This window comes from Symsagittifera roscoffensis, chromosome 7 (genome assembly GCF_963678635.1).
Source record: "Symsagittifera roscoffensis chromosome 7, txSymRosc1.1, whole genome shotgun sequence".
NCBI lineage: Eukaryota > Metazoa > Xenacoelomorpha > Acoela > Convolutidae > Symsagittifera > Symsagittifera roscoffensis.
The window spans coordinates 1778970-1801128 of NC_087068.1; the positions used below are offsets into that span (position 1 = coordinate 1778970).

Sequence of the window (22159 nt, forward strand, 5' to 3'; positions counted from 1 at the left end):
AATTATAATTATACACATCCATCAAAAACATATAACCAACCACAAAGAAATTTTAACCAATATACAAGATCTCGAAATTGGGATAACCCAATGACCCAACCTAATTCAATAAATTTCCAAACAAATCCTCCACAGGATCACAGTGAAAATTACCCATTTTTTCAACAAAATAAAAATAAAAAACAGACATCTTATCAAATGGATTATTTATCCTCAGATGATGATTTCTTACAACCAGATATATTTGCACCAAATACTCAAAAATATCGTAGACAAGGAATACAGAGAACACGTACAAATCATAGAAATTTTTCTCCACAACCAATAGATGCACAACATCAACAACCAATTCAACAACAAAATCTAATTAATACACAATCCTTTCAACCAATTCAACAACAAAATCCAATGACTACACACTCGTATCAAGCATCACAAATGCAAAATGAAATACCACTCCCATATTATCTCCAACAACATGAAATAACAAGAAACCAACTTTCAAATTTTTCTCAAATGCCAAATGCAGCAGAATCATTACAAATGACAATGAATCCATACCTTATGGGTGGATCATCAATAACATCAAACAAACCTTTAATGGTTTTCACAGGAACAGACCCTGAATACTCTGTAGAAGATTATTTAAATGCAGTAACAGCAAACCTGATTTTAAATATTGGACCTGAACCAATTAATACGCCACTACATCAAAATTGGATACATCGACGCACAGCGTTAATACAAACAACCTTAGATGGCGCAGCCCAAAAATGGTTTTCAGTACTACCTCTAGAAATAAAATCAAACTGGAAAAGGTTTACACAGGAATTTTCAAAAATGTTTGACTCCGAAAGAAACAAACAACAACAAAGAGTTTTATGTAATGAAATTCGCAGATTACCAAACGAAACCATCAAGCAAATAGCAGTACGAATCGAAACACTAGTTCGAAAAGCATATTCATTAAATACACATGACTATAAAAACACAAAGATGACAGAAATCTTAATGATGACCTTAACACCACAATTAAGGAAAATAGCAATAAAAAAGAGAGCATCCCATCCTTCTTCAATTCGCGAACCCGATTTAGATTTTCGAAAACTAGTAGACAAATTAGAACAAGCAGAAATCACGATGAAACTAGAAGAAACGGAAAATCTGAAATTACAATACGTTAACAGAATTGAAACGACTCCCACTAATATTAATAATATACAGGAATCAGAGACAGACCTCGTTGAAAAAATCACTGAAATACTCAATATTTATGAAAAGAACCCAAACTTTAAAGGCAAACCATCTTTCAAAAAATGGTGTAATTATTGCCGACGATACGGACATAGTATTTCCGAATGTAGACAAAAACAGCAAGACAATCAAAATAAACCTCAAAAATATAAAGAACCAAATAAATCATTCTATCAATACATGAAAAAAGATCAAAATCTACCGAACAAAACAGTCTACAGCAACAACAGTTCAGGAAAACCACTCCCGAACAATACAAATTATACAAGAAATCAATCACCATATAACTCAAGTTATAGAGGAAGATCACCAGAACGAAGAAACACGAATAATTCATCACAAAATCACTACAATAGACCAAATAGTCGAAATAACTACTCCAGATCAAATTCAAATACACAACGATTTGTTTCTAGATCTAATTCCCAATCAAGAAATAACTACTATCCAAACAACCAATCACGAAATTCATCATACAATAGGAATAGAAACTACTCCTATAATCGAAATAGAAGTTATTCAAACAACCGAAACCAGAATTACCCGAACAATCAATCAAGGAATAACTCATATAATAGATCGAACTATAACAGACCAAACAATAATTACCAAAACAGATCGCGAAATAATTCACAAAATCGACACCCAAGTTATAATAATCGTTATAGAAATTATTCCCAATCACCACACCGGAATAATAATAACTATAATAATTCTAATAATCGCCACAGAAGTAGTACACCTAAACATCAAAGACAAATCAATCAAGTACAATCTAACCCAGAAACAACATCAGACCCTCCAGGTATTGATGACACAGTAACTGATACGTTAAAACTCAATCAAATAAACTGTACATCATCAGATTCAGAAAGTGATACTGAAAACACTCTTTCTATCAATATGATAAAAGTCGAAAATGACTATGAATCTGTCATATATGAACAACCCTTTTCATCACACATATATGAAAATCAATCAGAATTTATTCAAAATTATTACACTACACCCAAATATTCCACACCAACGACGCAAGAAACAAATGAGATTAACACTACAAATCAAACCAATAAAAATACCAAAACAAAATGCTTGAATACAAACCACATTTATCAAAATATACAAAAAGAACAACCCAAAGAAAAAATTTGGACAATACCATTTCTCTTAGAAAGCCCAAGAAATAAAGAATTTCAACCACCAGACCTTGAAATAGATTTTTTAATTGATTCAGGAGCAGAATCAAACATAATAAACATCCCCACATGGAATGAAATAAAAACTTTACACCCAAAGCTAACACCTCTTGAAACCTCCAGTAAGTTAGCAACAGCACAAGGATCAACATTGATAAACTACGGAAAAATCCAATTATTTCTCCTCCCCACCAGAACAATGGAGCAAAGCAAAATTTTAAATAAGCCATTTAAACAAATATTCCATATCACTGACATTAAATATAATATCATTGGAATACCATTTATTTCGAAGTATATACCAACAATTAACATACTAAATAGCAAAATATTAATCAAAGATAAATATACAAAAACAAAAGAAACATCCTTAACATTTTTTCAAAGATTAAATAAACAACCACCATTCTTTTCAAAATTCTACCCGATATTTAACCAACAAAGAAAACACCTAAAACCACTATCAGGAAATATCTATAATTTTTCAATCAAACAAGTTCACCAATATGATAAAGAACAAAACAAACAAAAATTTTATATGTCAGAATTTGAATTCAAACCTATTCACAAATTTTTCAAAATCACAATCTCATCCATAAAATATTTGAAAAATTCGAATTCCGATATCATTTCCTTACATGTCTATAACAACACACCTTACCAAGTAACATTACCTTTAGGACTTTTAGGATATTGCGAAACCAACGCTACAATATCACCAATACACGAAAAAGCCTATCGCGTAAATAATATACTCCAATTACTAGATATTTGCCAATCTACAATTCTTAATGAAGAATTATCTATAAATAATATAATAAGTAACGAAAACAGAAATACGGATTATTTCACAAAAACTCCATATTTCAAACCTACATTCAACATAAGTAACTACACAGAGGACCAACAAAAATTTTTAACAATGTTTAATTTCCAACATTCACAAATAACACAAGACGAATTCGAAAAGTTAGCCAAACAGCTAATTAAATATTCATCAGTCTATGCAACATCAAAATTCGATGTTGGAAAAATCAGTTCATCACTACATCTCCCGTTAAAACCAGACGCAGTTTTCAAAAAACAGAGAGCAAGTAAAGTACCAATTCACTTACATCATAAAGTGAACAGATTACTCGATATTTTAGAACAATACAACATTATATCACCAGTTAATAAAGAAGAACAACCAAAAGGGAACACATTTATCAACCCCGTTATCATTCTAGCTAAAGGAGAATCATTAAAAATCGTTCTCGATGCTAGATACCTCAATTCACTTATAGATGAATCAAAATGTAATTGGCCCATTGAACCAATACAAGTTATTTTAACAAAAATAAACGGCAAATACTTTACAACCGCCGATATGAATAGTGCATACAATCAAATGCCACTAGATGAACAATCACGACGTTTAACACAATTTGTTATCGGAAACCAACAATATGAATTCAACCGCTTATTCTATGGAATATCCATAGGACCAGCAGCATTTTCAGCTTTTATGAGCAAAATTTTTAGACCACTGATACTCAAGAAAAACGCAATCACCTATTTAGACGATGTTTTTATGCAATCACAAACAAAAGACGAGATGTTCAATGTTTTAGAAAAATATCACCAAATACTTCAGAACGAAAATCTGAAGGCCGCCCCCGATAAATCACACTTCTTTTTGACAAGAGTTAAATTCTTAGGACATAATATAGAAAGAAAAACAATCACTCCATTGAAATCACGCATTGACGCTATTCAAAAACTTCAACTACCAACAAATAAAAAGAAAATCCAAGAATTTCTTGGAATGTTAAACTTTTTAAGTAAATATGTTTATAAAATGCAATTATATCTACGACCATTTTATAACATCCTTAGACAACAAAATAATTTTGAATGGAACACAGAACATCAAACACGATTTGAAGAAATAAAGAAACTTTTAACTGAACAAATTTCAAACACAATTCCAGATTCAAATCAACCATTTTATGCAATGTGCGATGCTTCGAACTTTGGCATCGGTGCAGCACTATTACAATCACATAATGGTACAAATAAAATGAACCTCATATCAGCAAATTCTCGATTATTCACTCAAGCAGAGCTACGACTCTCAACTCTAATGAGAGAATGTACAGCCATAATATATACACTGACAGAATATGAATTTCTGATACTTGGATCAAAACATCCAACAGTTCTATTCACAGACCATAAACCAATCATCTTTCTCTTTACACAAAAATCTAACCCAAACCACCGAGTTTACAGATTTCAACTAATTCTAATGAAATTTCCAAACTTACATATAGTTTGGACTGCAGGAAAAAATCTTGCATTACCAGACACCTTAAGTCGAAATACACCACCTGAATTACTTACACGAAAAACAACAGTTGAAATACCCAAAAACATAAAATTCTACCTTGCAGAAAACGAAACATCACCCCGATTGGAATGCAAATATGCAGTAAAAACTGATATTGAACAATCACAAATAAATAGTTTACAACATTTCCCACTTTATTTAGATTGTCAAAATAATCATTATGAAGTTGATTTACTTGGAACATCAACTTTCAAACCAATCCCATATTCTCAATGGATAAAAAATAACACCCAACAAAAACGAACAAAACAACACCCGCCTAAAAAAGACCATTTTCCACTAATTGAAAAAGAAGATTTAACTGATAAAATAAATTTATCAGGACCACAAACAAATGATTCAAAATACACAATAAATCAAGTTTTTGACCTTCACGACCCACTTGATACAATACCCTTATCTAAATTAGAAATCGAAAACATTTTTCTCCCCCCAACAGAAATAATTACAATTTCAACACTGAAACAATATCAAAATCTTGACCCGATAATTAGACAACTAAAATCATGGCACAAATATAAAACTAAACCTATCAAAGCAGATTCAACCATTCTAGGAAACAAAACACTCCTCCGATACTTTCGCAAATTTAACAACACAACAATTAACGAAAATACAGACCTTTTAGAGTATAACCTGAATGAATCTACAGTTCCATGTCTCCCTTTAAGTATGATTCTTATAGCTTTTAATATCTCACATACACAAAATATTAAAGGACACTCTGGATCAGAGAAAACATATTCAAATTTTATACAAAACTTTTATTTCCCAAATGCACCAATTTGGATAAAAGTACTATGCAATAATTGTATAGTATGTCAACTAAATAAACCTTACCCAAATCAAAAACAAATAGCACAAAAACAAGATTTTAAAGGACAAAGTTTGTACTTTAATCATCGTATCTCATTTGATACTAAAGGACCAATTTCACCCTCATCAGAAGGAAACTCGTACATTATGGTAATTGTTGACGCATTTACACATTATGTAGCACTTAACCCAGTACCACATTGTAACGCTTATTACGCTTACACAACACTCTATGAACACTGGATAGCAAAATTCGGACTACCAGAAATTTTAGTTACAGACAACGGTACAGAATTCATAAATAATGAAATTATCACACTATGTCATTTATATAACATTAAACACAAACCACGTACATCTCATGCACCTTGGACAAACGGCTTAGTCGAAGGTATGAACCGTTCATTACAAGAATATCTTAGATGTATCATCAACGGAAATGATACAAAATATACCGAATGGTCAGCAGATGTAAAATTATTTCCCTTAGCATATAATTCACAAATAACGACAACTTTAGGAATGTCACCATACGAAATGGTTTTTAACCAAAAGCCACGCAAACCAATAATGTTTACAGCAAATTCTCATAAAAACGCACAAGGTTATTGTCAACCAAATAAAGACTCAATTTGTTATAACCTACCTATACATACACACGATGAAGATCATTTTCATCACCCACAAATTCTTAAACTAGCCTCCGGTACACACACCGAATGGATTCTAAATAGAGATAAAAAACACAATGAAATTTATCAAAAAATAACAAAAAAGTTATTACAAAGACAAAACATTAATGAACAAATCAATTCACGTTTTACACCAGCCTCCGAATTAAAAATTGGAACATTTGTTTTAATACCTAATTTTAATACTCAAAAAGGAATTTCTAAAAAATTACAACCCCTTCGAAAAGGACCATACCAAATAATTGCAAAACCCACTGATGTCACATATAAAATTACCGACTCAAACAAAAAAGAAATCGTTCAACATCGAAACAACCTATTACCTTATTACCCAAAAGAATACGCACTCCGCGAATTAACTCAATTATATTCTTTCACAGGATTAAAAATCATTCAAAATGAACCACATCTGAAAAACACAGAACAAAATGATAACCCCACCGAAAATCAAAACACAAAACCAATCGCCACCAAAATCAATACACAAAACCATAAAGAATCACCAAAACAAAGAAAAAATAGAAAAATGACCGAACAAATAATACCCCAAGAACAAATCGACAAATCAGAAAATAGAAAAACAACAAGACTCCGAAATCAACCACGTAAAAACTATAAAATATTCATCCCCCAATCTAAAATTTTAAAGAAAGTGGAATTTCAAAAGTAATTTTAACATTATACTTCACTATCTTGAAACCTTCGAAACATTTTTCATTTACATTTTTCAAAATAACATGCTGACAAGTACGTAATAATTCTAGTTCAAAATAAACCAATAGGATTCATCCAATCCGTCACTTTCTCTACCTCAAACTAAGACCAATTAGACGAATCATATAGAACTCCAGGCACATCTATAACTATAGCTTTACGACCTCCAGGTCAAAAATAAGCAAACCACTCCAACTTGACAACTAAAATAAATATCACCATAATACCGTACCCCTCCCTTATCTAATAACCCAAAGATCAACAATATTTCCCCAACTCAGACCACGAATACCCCCAAAGCAAATTTGTTAACTTAGCCTAAAGTAACAAAATGAACATTTTAATTAGCCTAAAGTATAAAAATCTCACCATACCCCGGATCATTTGACAAACAAAAATAAAGAAAAAGACGACCTCCCGATCACCATGAAAATTGCCCCCAACAATTTTTTACAAAACTCAACCCACTTGTCAAAAAACTAATAAATAATCCGACCACACTTGAAAATCGCCTCAAACAGCAAAAAATATTCGACCAAGAGATCATTTCTTAAATGCTCTTCTCTCAATCAGTTACTCAAATACTCATAAATCTTAAACATTTTTTTACAATACTTGAAACCTTTATAATATTTCTTTTTGATATACTTGAATCTTTTCTAATAATCCTAATCATTTCTTGTAACATTTTTTTAATTTTCTACACCATACTCGAACTATTCCTCCATCTTTCAAAAACCCTTGATTACATCCACAGGTACGATTCATATAACTTGTCTAAATGATACGAACAATTTTCAGTAGAACTGATATTTTTTTATTGTTTGTAATTTTCATAGCATTCTTATCATCCCTCATTTTGACAATATGTAAATGTATAAAGAAAGCAATCCTCACATTTGCCCTAGCAACAATCCTTCTAATTCTTTTTTTGGAAGAATATTATAATAAACACAAAATTTCTCACTAAAGTAATAATTCAAAAAACTATCAAAAATTGCTACCCAACAGTCACAAAGACAGTCTTCACCGACATCATCCCAAGATAACCAAACACCACCTTCAATTACTCAAAATCCTCAAACATCTACACGAATTTCTTTTCAAGACAATCCATACACTTTTGAAGAACGACATGCTCGTTTATCAGAACCACTAGAACCAGTTCAACGACAAGCACCTTTAAGCGAACCAACATATAACCTATACCCAACACTACCACAAGAACTAAGTAGAATAAGAAATTCTAGTCAAAACCAAAATACAGTCGAAATAAATAGACAAATTATACATCCTCGACGAAACAGAAATTTTCAAACTCCCCGAGTTCATTTTGATATACCTCAATCCCCATCACAAAACACTCCAGAAAACCCCATTGGTATATTACCAGAAACCCCTACGCTTCTTTCACAACGTAGCACCTCAAGCCTACCATCAGATTACTTAGGTTCAACACCAACATCTGAACAAATACGTGAAAATCCCTTTAACCCCCCAAACCAGGCATCACGACTACCATATTGGACAACACATTCATTTACACAAGGTGAATTAAATTTAGTCAATAATCCAATAGATATTTCTACGGATACAACAACATCCTCATCACTACCAGAAACATTATCACTACCATCAACACCATCAATAAGCCAGATTTCACCACCACCTTTTAACTTAAATTTTCCAAATAATCTCGACGCCAGATATCGAGAACAATCATCAATAAATATTCCTTTAAGACTAGATTGGAATACATTTACAGCACCTCCACCATTATTTGGACAACATCAAGAAAGTAACCGCCTTCATAACTGGGCACTTAATAGATTACAATATCGCCAAGATATTCACAACGATATCCGTGATCACAATATTCAAATACTCCAACAAAACAGTTTACAATTAAAGTTTGAAATCACAGTTAAGTTAAATAATATTACCCAACATCCCTACCCATTAAATCCACCTAACATAACAGCTCAATCACTACCACCACCGTTTATAACTACTGAAGTAATATACAAATACGACAGATATACCAAAAACACAATTGGCTACATTACATTTTATAATCCATACTCAGGATTATCATACACATGTATATTCTAAAATTATTAATTTTTCTCCAACTCCTTTTTCTAGTAATCTCAAATCAAAACATAAACCCTTCCCCTCGTACAGGACCACAAGATTTATTAGTAACACATTACGATTGTGAAGAAAATGAACAAAAAACACTACATAAATATGCAATAAATCAAGTATCACAATGTGAAACAGAACCACAAGCTATAGAAACCACAGATGTAATAGCAACACTCTATTCAAAAGCCCGAGCAACAACAGTTACAGGTTATAAATTCACAGCAACATTTTCCGAAAAGAAAGTACATTGTTCACAAGTCTCGAACGGAAACAAAAACCGACTTGACCATGAATCATTCTATCAAAGTAATATAGAACGTCTTTTATATCTCAATCCCGACGATTGTAAAAATGAATTACTTAGACTAAACATCACACAAAATAAAAACTCCGCAAGAAAGTTAGTTAACTTTCAAGTTTTTTCAGACTCTGTACATCAATCACAAATTGAAAGACACCAAGGACATATAAAACTAGACGAAAAATACCCGTATAACGGCGCACACGGACGATTAACCTATGACCTACACGATAAACATTGGATACCACACATTGGTATAAATGACCCATCAAACTGCAAAGCAGACACAAAAAATAAAGGATACCAAGAAATAATGTTTTTTGATTGGAAAATACAACTCGAAAAAATACAACTAACACGAGATTTATCAGATAATACAATGATCTATCAAGGAATCCGATTACCTTGTAAAAATGATCAAGGTTATTGCGACCCTACAACGAGAACACAAGCAACAATTGTTTGGTTCCCCGAAGATACATGTACAACATTTCAAGTAGCAAAAATACACGCTCGTATGATAAAATTTCACGAAAAATATTTTATACAATCAATTCCATATGAACAGGTCCATCCATCACGAAAACTAAGTTCTAATTTTAGAAACATAGACAATATAGAAAATAAATTGACACGTTTTCAAATATATCAAGAAACAGAACTTGCATGTAAATACAGGAATCCACTTCACAGAACACAATACTCTGAAATATTAGTTGAATACGAAAAAGGATTCGACATGACCACTGGAAAAGTAAAAATCGACCCATATGCCACAGGTCATCCTCCAAACGAAGGAACATCCTATATACCAGTTAATTTTGAAAAAAGCAACGGACAACCTGGTGGACATCTAAAACCCCATGACACCAGAAGCACACGCTTACAAGAATTATCACTAATGAATACTACATATTTCGGTAATATTCACTATGATATTCATTTAGATATGAAACTAGATTATACAATTAGCCGAATTTTTCAAGAAATGTCACTCTCCGAATTAGAAACACTACACCAACTATGCGAATTAGAACGAACACAAATATTACAATCACTTGCACTAGCAGTATTAAAAATACCCTATGCAGGATACTTATTATCTGGAAATAGATCAAATTTTTTAGACTATGAAGGAAACATCTTATGGTTTTATACTTGTACTAAAAAAGTATCACCACTATACGTTTTTGAAGATAAACGATGTTATAAAAGAATCCCTATCTTTTATAAGAATAAAGTACATTTCGTGGATACACTTTCACGAAGAACCTATTTCTGGGATACCGCAGTCCCATGTGGATCAGAAAACAGCCACAATGTAGTACAACTAAACCCTGATGAAAATAAATATTATCTTCTCACTCCATATCCCACATTAATGCAATCACTCAAAAAATTTTCACCAGAAAGCATTCGCGCTATTGCTCGAAACCCAAATATAGACTTACAATCAATAGGAATCTATTCAAAATCAGATATTCAACATCACATTAGAACACAACAATTCCAAGAATTATTAACACAAATGGACACTATACAAAGACAATCAATAGATCAAAATTTACGCAAACTTGCAGAAACCGCAGGATTTGCCGATATCTACACGCAAGACTATAGCGGATATTTTAAAGACATTAAAGATTATATATATCTAAACGGTGAAAAATACCGTCCCCAAGATATATCACCAATTAACATTTTTAGCTTTGTTACACTCAAAAATGAGATCCTCGATTTTCTAGGATGGCCCTACTACATCTTAGAAAAATTGACTATTTTATACGCAATGTTTAACTTTATTGGATTTCTTTTCTCACTTTTAAAAGGAATCTACAACACATGTGCTATACACACACAAGTAAACAGACAAGCAAGCGTAGCACGCATACTCTTTGCAGGATTTTTTGGAATCTTTTCTACATCTATAAACAAAATTCTTTTAGACGCACAAATAAAAGAATATAACACAAAAATAGCAACACGACAAAATACATACGACGAAGAACATAACAATGTAGACATAACGCCAACGGCACCACAATTACCACCCCTACCAAATAACCATCCACTATCCCTAGTCCCACGAAATTTTCGAAATTTAGCCATCACACATAATCCAAATTTTCGACTCACCACATCACAAAGTCCCATTCAACATATAATGACACACCAGTCACAAGATGATAATACTTATGAACAAATTATTGAACAACCCCATACCACCGCTTTTCAGTCTCAAAATAATCATTTTTTTAGCCCACGATGAGCCGCCAACTTGGATCACTACACCGATCAAATTCCCACCCAACCAATCTTACCTCTCCAATCCCAATAATACCACTTTTTGCTTTTCCGCCACCCGATTTTCCACCTAGTAATGTAACATCAGGCATGAATTCCGACACTAATTCACACATCTCAGTTTTATATTCCATCTCACAACTCAATAACCCGAATATTGAAACCCCCGATGAATTTGCCGACTCAGAACCATCCCCATCCAATAATTTTCATAACTCTTCTAATTTTTCTCAACCCCCTTTTCAACCCATATTATCCAATAACCCTGACCCAATCACTCACACACCCTCTTATGCTTCCCAAGTTACCCCAACCTACTCCTCATACCATTCTGACCAATCATCTCATTCTCCAGACACCCCCCGAATCTCCCCAGAGCTAGATAATTTTATTACCCTTCAACAACAACCCTACCACCTTAATACCCCAACCATAAACCAAATCTCCTCCACAATAAATTCATCCAACCCCCCTACCCCTACACCCTCTTCAAATTATACTGAATCATTAGCACCATCATCCACATCAACTGAATCTTCACTCAACACTAATAGAGCTTACCGCACTTTTAAAAGAAAGTTCCCCAACCATCCTTTCCCAGCAAAACCAGGAACAGCCCGTGAATACATCAACCATCCCAAGCATACTAACACAAAAGAATTTTTAGCCATCACCTTACCCTCATTTCCACAATACACCTTAAACACCCCCCACGACACTAACGAAACACGCAACTTTGTAGATGAATACGTTTTAATGCCCACTCTCTCTTGGACCTCATATTATCATTTTACTAACCCTCTTTGCTTACCTTTATCTAACACTCACATCGATATAGAGCGAAATACGGACATGCTATATCGACTCACTACACCACTAACCGCTAGACAATTTACTTACGTTGGATATAAAAAATCACTAAAAACACACACTGCACCTAGAGCTAACGAATATACACTCGAATACTATGATCACAACATCATCAGAGCTAACCAAGATCAATTCTTAGACGACGATCGTTTCGCTAATCCACAAATTACCGAGAAATTTTTCATCAAGACACCATATATATTTACACTAAACATCTTCGACCGAAAGTTTGATCACATTATTTCAGAAGCACTAACAGACACACAAGCATACGAAAGTTTTAAAGAACGCTTCCAAATATTTTCACTAACCTTTCATTTCCTTGCACCACACGAAAGAGATTTACACTGCTCACACGATATTATGTTGCGCACTAAACAAACCCACACATATAGTTATTATCGCTTCATCCAAAATCACTTTGACCTACACACACCCTCTAGACAACCACACCATCGTTTTCAATTCATTAATTCCAAATACACTTCACCATTTTTCCTAAATTTCACATATTGTATTAAAGACACTAACCTCCATGGTATTCTTCGTAATTATGACCCCATAACCCAAATGTACATCTTCTGTCCCATCACCAAGACCTTCAACGCCGAAGAATCCCGACCCTTCCTTATCCCGCACGAGTTTGTACAACCCATAGAAATCCCAATTTTAGAATTCATCCACAACACTAAATTCAATCACAAATTATATAACCTAATCCAAAACACACCTTATGAGTTTGCAGTTGGCACTGAAGAACTAACCACTATTAAGGCACTTCAATTGCTTTGGCCACTGCTTCAGACTAAAAATATCATCCGCATCTTAGCTAAACTACTAACAACTTCAGAACTAATTCACGACATCTTCCCCCACGGTTTTTTCCCCGACGACTAACAGGTAAGTATGAATTAAATGAATATTACTAACTAATTAAAATATTAAAAAAAACTCACCATACTTTATCCATGTTTTCTTTAGATTTTTAGCCTTCATCCGACAATCACCTACAAAAACCACAAAAGACAAATAAAAATCGCAAATTTCATCAAACAGATTTCAAAAATTCTATTAATCTCTTACACTTATAAATTTATAAATTTAATACCAATGCAATAAATTCATTTCTAAAATTTTCCCCACAAAGCAGTAAATCTAATTATGATGAAAATTTGTAACTTAAAATTCCCCCATAACTAGCAGTAAATTTCCAAATTCTATGCAGTAAATTAATAAAATGCAAATGCAGTACTAACCTTTTGATATTCTCATTTATTCGCACAGAAATTCTATCCACACTCGCACAGCTCGCCCACGAAGAATTGTTTAAAATAATGAATTTCAGTTTCAAGTTTTCACACTCAACAACTCTAACATATAATAACATGTTTCAAACCTTCCTTTAACCCGGTTGGAAAGGAATCATATACTAAACAAAACTAACCAACGCAGCTTACTAAATACCACAAATCATAGAATAACAGCATGACTAAGAAAAGGAAACCAACGGTACCCAAACCGGATTAACCCAGTTTAAAACTGGATAATTTATTCTTTTGAAGACTATTATAAAGTCTAAGAAAGAAATAATAAAACACAAAAAAGTCGAAAGACAAACCCATACCACGAACAATTTGCTTTTTGGAAAAAGGACATAACCAACAAGACATAAGAAAAACCACAACAAACCCAACATAAAACGTTGTCACATAACAGGACCCCTCACAAAAACCGCATGAAATCATACTCCCACTCCTGGCCTAACCCACCAGGAAGGACGTCCTGAGCATGCTCTATAGCCGGCCTAACCCACCGCGCTACATCCACGCTTTGTGACCACACCTCTATTTTTAATAAGAGCTACTCAAGGGTGAGTAACTCTTCAAAATAACCGAACTAAAACAAAAAGCTTTTGTGAAAACAACTAACTAAAATCATAATTAAAAAATATTAAACTAATAAATGTTTTATAAAATGTAAATTACATTATGCAATACATAGATCAGAATACAACACCAAGGACGAACATCTAAAGACAAAACGACCCCACTACACTCGAGAGAGAATGACCAACCACAATCGATATGCCACTCACAATCACAACTCAAAGGATTTAGAATACGACTTGACTTCGCAGAAAAGGACTTCATTGAACTAGACCAATGACCACCTCGATGTTCAAGTATACGTACAGATCCGAGTAACCAGGCATCCCCTCCACGCACAATCTCCACGCCATTCCCAAACTAGATCAGACACAAAAGAAGTTCTCCACGCAGAACAGAAAAACCTGACATAGCCAACCATTCTGAAACCAGATTTGAGTTTGTTGCAAAGACTTAGTCGTTGTCACTAGAAGACACAACGTCTTATGTCTCTAACTCCAGCTTCCTGGAACTTCTTTAACAAAAAGGAAACAGAAGAAATAAGATGTTCGCCAAACACCAACGTCCATCATCCATCCTTCGAATTGCAGAAGAACTATTCTAAAAAACTCTGTAAAACCCGGATGGGTGGAACCTGATCTAAACTACATTTTATGATTGGATAAATTAGATATTTTACCAATGTAAAGTATTTAATATTAACCAATCATGATCCATCTAACTAACAACCCACTTATTTGTAAGTGCTGAAGTTACTTGTAATTTCAGCACCAGAGAGATTTGAATTTAACTTAGAAATTAGTTGGACTCTCCCGAGCACTTCAACAGCCGCAATAAACCAGTATACCCTAGATCTATTGAGCCTAGCAGAGACTAGTTAAACAACCTGAGACTAGATAGTATAAGAGTAAGATTAGGATCGGTATTAGACTAAGAAGTTGCACGAATCTATCCGGCCGAAAATAAGATAGCGTGACGAGCAGACGGTGTACCCTATCCGAAATTACTCTATGAGTTAACCAACTCGGTCCTAACTCAAAACTCATTCAATAAAAATTGTGAATAAATAGGTTGGCTCTGTTTTGCATTACTTTAAAACTCCATACATAAAGCAAAATTTGTAATTTTTTGACCGTAACAAGTGACCGTAAATCATCTTACTTCTTCTTTCCAACTTAATCCATGGCAACTCCTAGAAGAATCTTCGCCGCGTGATTTGTCCCTGTGTGGTTTGTATTTATTCATCGTTTCATGTAATCGTATGAAACGTTGAATGTTCAAATCAATTCAAATTCAAAATAACTTCGAAACCACCTCATCGAAAAGTTATGTCTAAAGGTCATCCTGAAAAATTGAAATTTGCATTGAGAAATTGCTCAAAAGTAGCAGATTACTCTCGTTATTATTTCGGAATCATTTTTATTTCGGAATCATTATTATTTCGGAATTTTTATCATTTGCAATAAAAGAAAACAATTGAACCAGACGGAAAAAAAATGCAAGCCCCTAATTTAAAACCTGTTTTGACCATGAGAAATACTTTCAGTCTGAAATATTAAGCTTTACATATAAAATAAGTCTGAAATAGATTATTTGCTTTTTTAAATTAAATTTCTTTGTTTCTTTTTTGGCAACTCTCTATTTTTAGTTTTTTATATAGTGGCGCTGTAGTTTTAACATTTTTGTTGAACAGTGTTTAAAGTTTCTAAAAAAAACAGATCTTAAGACAGTGAAATGGCGATGAACTAGAAAGTGAACTTGTAAAAATTTATTTGAAATATCATGAGTGCAAGGCAAAACGGCAAAACGGAAATATCAAAAGTGCAAGGCAAAATTGTATATTAACTTGAGAGCCCTGATTCAAAAAAATTGCCAGCCAACAATGGTATGCAGTGCAACTTTTCAAAACATTAAAAAATATAAGTCAAAGGTGAAAGTCTTATAATATTCTGTGAAAAATTTGGCGTAAAGTTCAGTTTGTTCAAAGATTTCAGGAGTTGTTCATAAATTTTTTTTAAATCATAAAATAGTCTGAAAAGAAAACCGTTCAGACTATTTTTTCACAATAACAAATTACTTTTTTATTCGAAATTTGAACAAAAAAAGAAGTTAATAAGCGCTAAAAAACTACCCTCGAAATCAACATCTTTTATATTTGATTTCCGTCAGACATCCTTCAATACCAATGCAGCTTAATCCTGTTTTTCAACTTTCAATGAACAAGTTTATAAGAAACCTGTAAGCTAGTTTCCAGCCTGTAAATGTTCAATATAACCTTGCATTCAAATTGTTCCAAAAATTTCTGATTATTGATCTCAGTTTCATGATTATACTGAATAAGAACAGTTATCTAATAACAGCTGATTGTATTATATTTTTCGGCTCAAAGGTTTTCGAGCTTTAAATTTTACGGTTTTTCATTTGAAAGTATTATTAGTGAACACACATCAGAGACTTTAAGTTTCAGACTTCAAGTAACTGTAAAATAGTCTGAAAAAAAAATCGTTCAAACTTTTTTTCTCAATAACAAATTACTTTTTTATTCGAAATTTGAACGAAAAAAAAGTTTAAAAAGCGCTAATAAAAATTGCCCTAGAAATCAACATCTTTTGTTTTTGATGTCCGTCAGAAATCTTTCAATACCAATGCAGCCTAATTCCCTACTGCATCCTGTTTTCAATTTTCAACAGAATCAGTTAGTGATTGAAGTTATTAAAAATCTGTAAGCTAGTTTCTAGCCTGTAATTCTTCAAAAAAACATTGAATTAAAATTATTTCAAAAATGTTGATTTTTGATCTCATTTTAATAATCATACTATATTAAAATAGTTTTCTAGAACCAGCTGATTGTAACATACTTTTCAGCTTAAAGTTTTTTGGGCTTTAAATTTATGGTTTTTTTTCTAGTTAAATTAATGAACACATATCAGAGACGTTAGGTTTCAGACTTCAAGTGACTGTAAGATTTGCTGGAAAAAAAACTAAGGTGATATTTTGGTTTTATAATTCGTTAAATAGACTTGGTTTAATACCAAAAATACTTGCTTTTGTTTTTTCGTCATTCAAAATTAGTTTATTCTCCGTTATACATGCATTAGTTTTGATGCGTATCATTGGATTGTTGAATTTTGGATGGTTTCAACATATGTTAACGAGTGAATTTTGCTTGTTTTTCTCAACTCAAGAGAGAATCTCGCTATTCATACTCGCGTGGTTCACTTTTCGAGAACTCCAAAATATATACTATATACTAATCTTGAGGGGGAGCGCGCGCCGAAGAAACGCAATTTTTTTGGTCAAAATTTTCCAAAAACTGCGTAAAAACGCCCTTTTTGGCCTGTTTTTTCAAAATTTTGCCCGCGGGGCTGAAATTTTGGCTAAAACAGGGTCTTTGTAGTTTTTTATGAGACCTCAGAAAATCAAAACTGCCTTTTTACCCTACAAATTTCCGTTGCGTACTATTCCTTGCTGGTAACTTTGTATCACAAATACATGAAGGATTTCTAATACCAAAGAAACGTCAAATGAAGTTTCAAACATTAATTCTTCACTGCACAAAAGATGTCATTTTAACTATCATGACACCCATTATGGATAGTAACCGAAAATAGTTGAAAATAGTCTAAAAAGTGAAATCTCAAACAGGGGTCTGATGAAAAAGCTTTAAAACGATTATCGCGGCATTCTGATTATTATTTCTGCAAATATTTTAATTTATTTTTATTATTTTTATTATTTTTATTATTCAGATTATTATTTTGAAAAAACAGGTAAAAAAGCCATTTTTGGGCTCTTTTTGGAAAATTTTGACAAAAAAATCACGTTTTTTTGGGCACGCGCTCCCCCTCAAAGTTAGTATATATTGGAGCCGAAGGCGCCTTTAGAAAAATTTTAGGGTCTGTCGGCCAAAAATGGATTTCTTAAAAAGTACCAAAGGGGGACCCTTTGGGTCGGCAGGGGGTCGAACCGGGGGGTGATTTCTGGTATCTGCTTTTGCATGAAAAATCTTAAAGGCATTCAAAGACCGAATTCTCACCCCCATTTAGGGGTCATTATTGAATTATAAGTTATTATTACCTTTGGAAGTTGGGTGCGAATATGGAAAAAACTCTGATAGGTTGTTTTGAAGTAGTTTCAAAAGCAAATATCCTTTGCTGATTACCAAGAATTAAAGTAAAAGCCATCGCAAAGTTTTAAAAAAAATGGAGATCTCAATGATTACATGTACATACATATTCTATCATATTTCCCAACACCGCAATTTACAGAAATAGTTATTAAATTGTTCTATACTTTCTTTTTGATTATAAATTCCGATTTCTTTTATTGAATAACTTCATCCTCCCCCTCTTCGTCTACAGGTGCTTGTTGTTGTTTCTTCTTTCCCAGAGGGGGTGGGTCCAATTTCAACTTCGCCATCTGTTTTTCCACCCCTCCCAACAATTTCACCAACTCTTTAACCTTCCCCACTTTCTCATCCAAATCGTCCCCCTCGTATTGTGGGCTAATCATCAGGGGGTCCAAGAATATCAACACGTAATTCTCTTTACATTGCGTCACAACTTCACCGCTGTGATTGCATAATGTAACCAAGCAATGTGAAGCGTGAAGTTTTATTTCGTCATTATCTTCATCTTCGTTTTCGATCAACTCCATCAACTTTTGTTGGAACTCTTTTTCAATGCATTCGTCACGAGCTTTCTCGACTTTCGGCAACATACTCGCCATCGCTTGTAACCCGTAAACTCTGTCACACTTATACATGTTGCACTCTATTCTTTTGATGAACTGATCGCAACCGCCGCGCTCGGCGACTTCCGAGGCGACTTCGTCGGGAAGATCTTGCATCAGATTTCCGAGCGCGTTTACAATCTCGACTCCGATTGCCGAATCGTAATTCTCAAGTAGATCCATGAACATTTTCACTCCCCCAAACTTAACACAACTTTCTTTTGCCTCTTTATTAATTTTAATAACCTGGCCAAGCGCCGCCACGCAACTTCGTTTAGTTTCCGAATTCGTCTTCTCTTTGTAGATTCTTTTCATCAAAATTCGAACGCCACCGTTTTTATAACACTGATCTCTACCGTTTTTTGAACATTCTAGAATATTCTCCAATATTCCGGCCGCCCAATTTCGTTCGGTTTCGTGGTCGTTGGTGTTTATGGTTTCCAAAATGACAATTTCGATGACGGCCGTTTTGACCAACTCGTTGCAGAATTCTTCGTTGTTTCGGCTTTTGTAGAACAGCTCTCGGAGTACGCGAACTCGTGAGTTGGTGCCTCGTTCAGTTTGGCTCAATTTCTCAAGTGTCTGGTCTAGATTCGGTCTGAAAGTAAAATTAAAACCAAAAATTAAAGCTGCTTTCAAAGTTTCATGAACTAAAAAAAATGAAGTTGGCGAAATTGATTACTAACTGACAGACAAGTTTGCGCCTCAAAAAACGAAGTTGTTTCCGGCAAAATTTTGGGAAAATTCACAAGAATAGCATTTTGGTAAATTTTCGGAAGAAATTGCTGGCAGCGCAGAAACCAATTTTTAAATAGATAACCTCAAAGGGCGTTTAGAGTTAATGCAAACCTTTTCTTAGCTATGAAGTCCAAAAATATTTTTAAATATTTTTTTTAATATTTTTTTACAAATATTCCAACTCTATTTTATTGTCAAGATAGAGTATAAATAGTTGGGGGAAAATTCAAATAAAAGTTTTCTCGTTCTAAATCAACCTACCTTGACTCGGGTGCAAAGGGGGAGGGGGGAGGACTGGATGATCTGCGGCTAGGTCGTCTAAGGGCCATTACTATGATGCCAGTTGAAAAAGTTAGTCTTCTCAAAACAAGCAACAACTTTTAACTTTCATCGGTTTAATCTGAACAGTTGCTATATATTGCTAAAATAAATTCTGTGATCCGTAAACAGCTAAACAGCATATTGCAAATTTAAGTAGAGCAAAGCCAAGATTTCTCAATCTACTTGTGAAGTAGTGCACGACAGGATAAAAAACATAAAAACTATAAAAATTATAAGTAAATTACAAGCAGTTGATAATTTGCTCTCAAAAATTTTTTTGTAAAATTTATATAATAGGTTTTAGTAGTGAGTAGATTTAGCAAAAAGGGAAACTGAAAAAAAAACACTAAAAAAGAGCGAATTCAAGCTAATTTTTCTTGTCACACTGCTACTGCCCTTATCATAAGAAAGCGTGAATATTGCTACTTTCGTACTTTAGGAAACTTGAAGTAAGTTTTTGTTACAAACATTGATAAAAGTTTCTAAATAATTTTAAAAAATTTTTGACAATCTTCCCCAATGTACTTCATGATAACAAATTACACCCCTTGTATACCACCATTTACTTTAGTCCTATAATACAAATGGAGTATCTTCGACAGGACTGTTAATGCCAACTGATAGCGCCTCTGCGATTCGCAGGAACCACATTAATATTATTTCGCCATTAATATCCCGACAACTTTGGGTTTTTTCCAACTGGATTTGTTCCTTGCTTATGCTGCGCGTAAAAAATTGAGATTTTTCCGCATTAAACATCCCGAATTAGACAAACAAAAGTATTTTTTTTTGCGCTGACATTTGAAGGAAGTACCAAAAATTTTAGGTGGTTTTTTTCTTTGACTTTGTAGATAAATATCGCAAAAGATTTTCTGCATCATTAGAATAGTGTTTACGTCCTACACTCAAAACCTAATAAAAAAATTTTGCCAACAATTTTTTCCCCAAAGTTAACTAAACTTTAAACTTTTCATGTTGGCCACAACTACTACCCGATATATTTATGGATGTTAACACCTCAGCGGCGACTTACTACAACTCTATACTCGTATTGGTTTGAGGCAAGCTAGTGGGTTTTATTACATAACTAGACACTTGAAATATCAAATTGTAGTTTATATAGCACTGAACTGTGGGAAAAAATTTCATAACATTCGGAATATTTTTTCGAAGTTAACGCCATTTTTGAACGGTCATCTATTTTTAAATCAAAAATGACTTTAAAGGGCCGTCAGATTAGTCAAGTTTTCCGCTTAGTTAATCATGCTTGTTAAACTCCAGCTCAAAGCAAACCCATTGCTCAGATGAAATAAAAACTGTACCGCTAAACTGGCTTCTTAGGAAAAATTGATTTGGCTTGAAAACAAAATGAAGCACGAAACTTCCCTCACTTGATTCAAAAAGCGGCAGAAATAATTATTCAAAGTACAATCAACCATATATTAGTCTTTCGGTGACAGTCGAAACAAAAAGAGCAAAACTGTGTCATTATTATAACCCATCTAAAACAATTATTAATTTATAATTCAGAGAAAATAGGTTATTTCTACGAGTAACTCCCAAAAATTCCCATAAAGTCACAAAAATGATTGGGCGCGTGGTTAGAGTATTGGCATCTCTTCTTAAAATTTCATTTTGCTTTCGGCGTTTTATTTAAGATCAATTTTTGCTTGATATTTTCCACAAGTTTCGCTATTACATGTTTCATCGCAATGAATAACAGCCCAGAACAAACAATGTTGCGATTTTCGAAAAACTGAACGCCCAAAGTTATGAGCCTCAGTTTTGTGTTCACA

The 22159-nt window shown here is 33.4% G+C and overlaps 1 protein-coding gene across 1 annotated transcript; it reads right to left on the minus strand.

The window, feature by feature from the left end:
• Positions 1 to 18733: 18733 nt before the first annotated feature.
• On the minus strand, positions 18734 to 20483 carry LOC134851506 (uncharacterized). Its single transcript, XM_063867628.1, has 2 exons — positions 20304 to 20483; positions 18734 to 19902 (listed from the first exon to the last, which is right to left on the minus strand). The coding sequence occupies exons 1-2, from the start codon at positions 20369 to 20371 to the stop codon at positions 18897 to 18899; spliced, it is 1074 nt and encodes a 357-aa protein (XP_063723698.1). The 5' UTR covers positions 20372 to 20483; the 3' UTR covers positions 18734 to 18896.
• Between the last annotated feature and the right edge of the window lie 1676 nt (positions 20484 to 22159).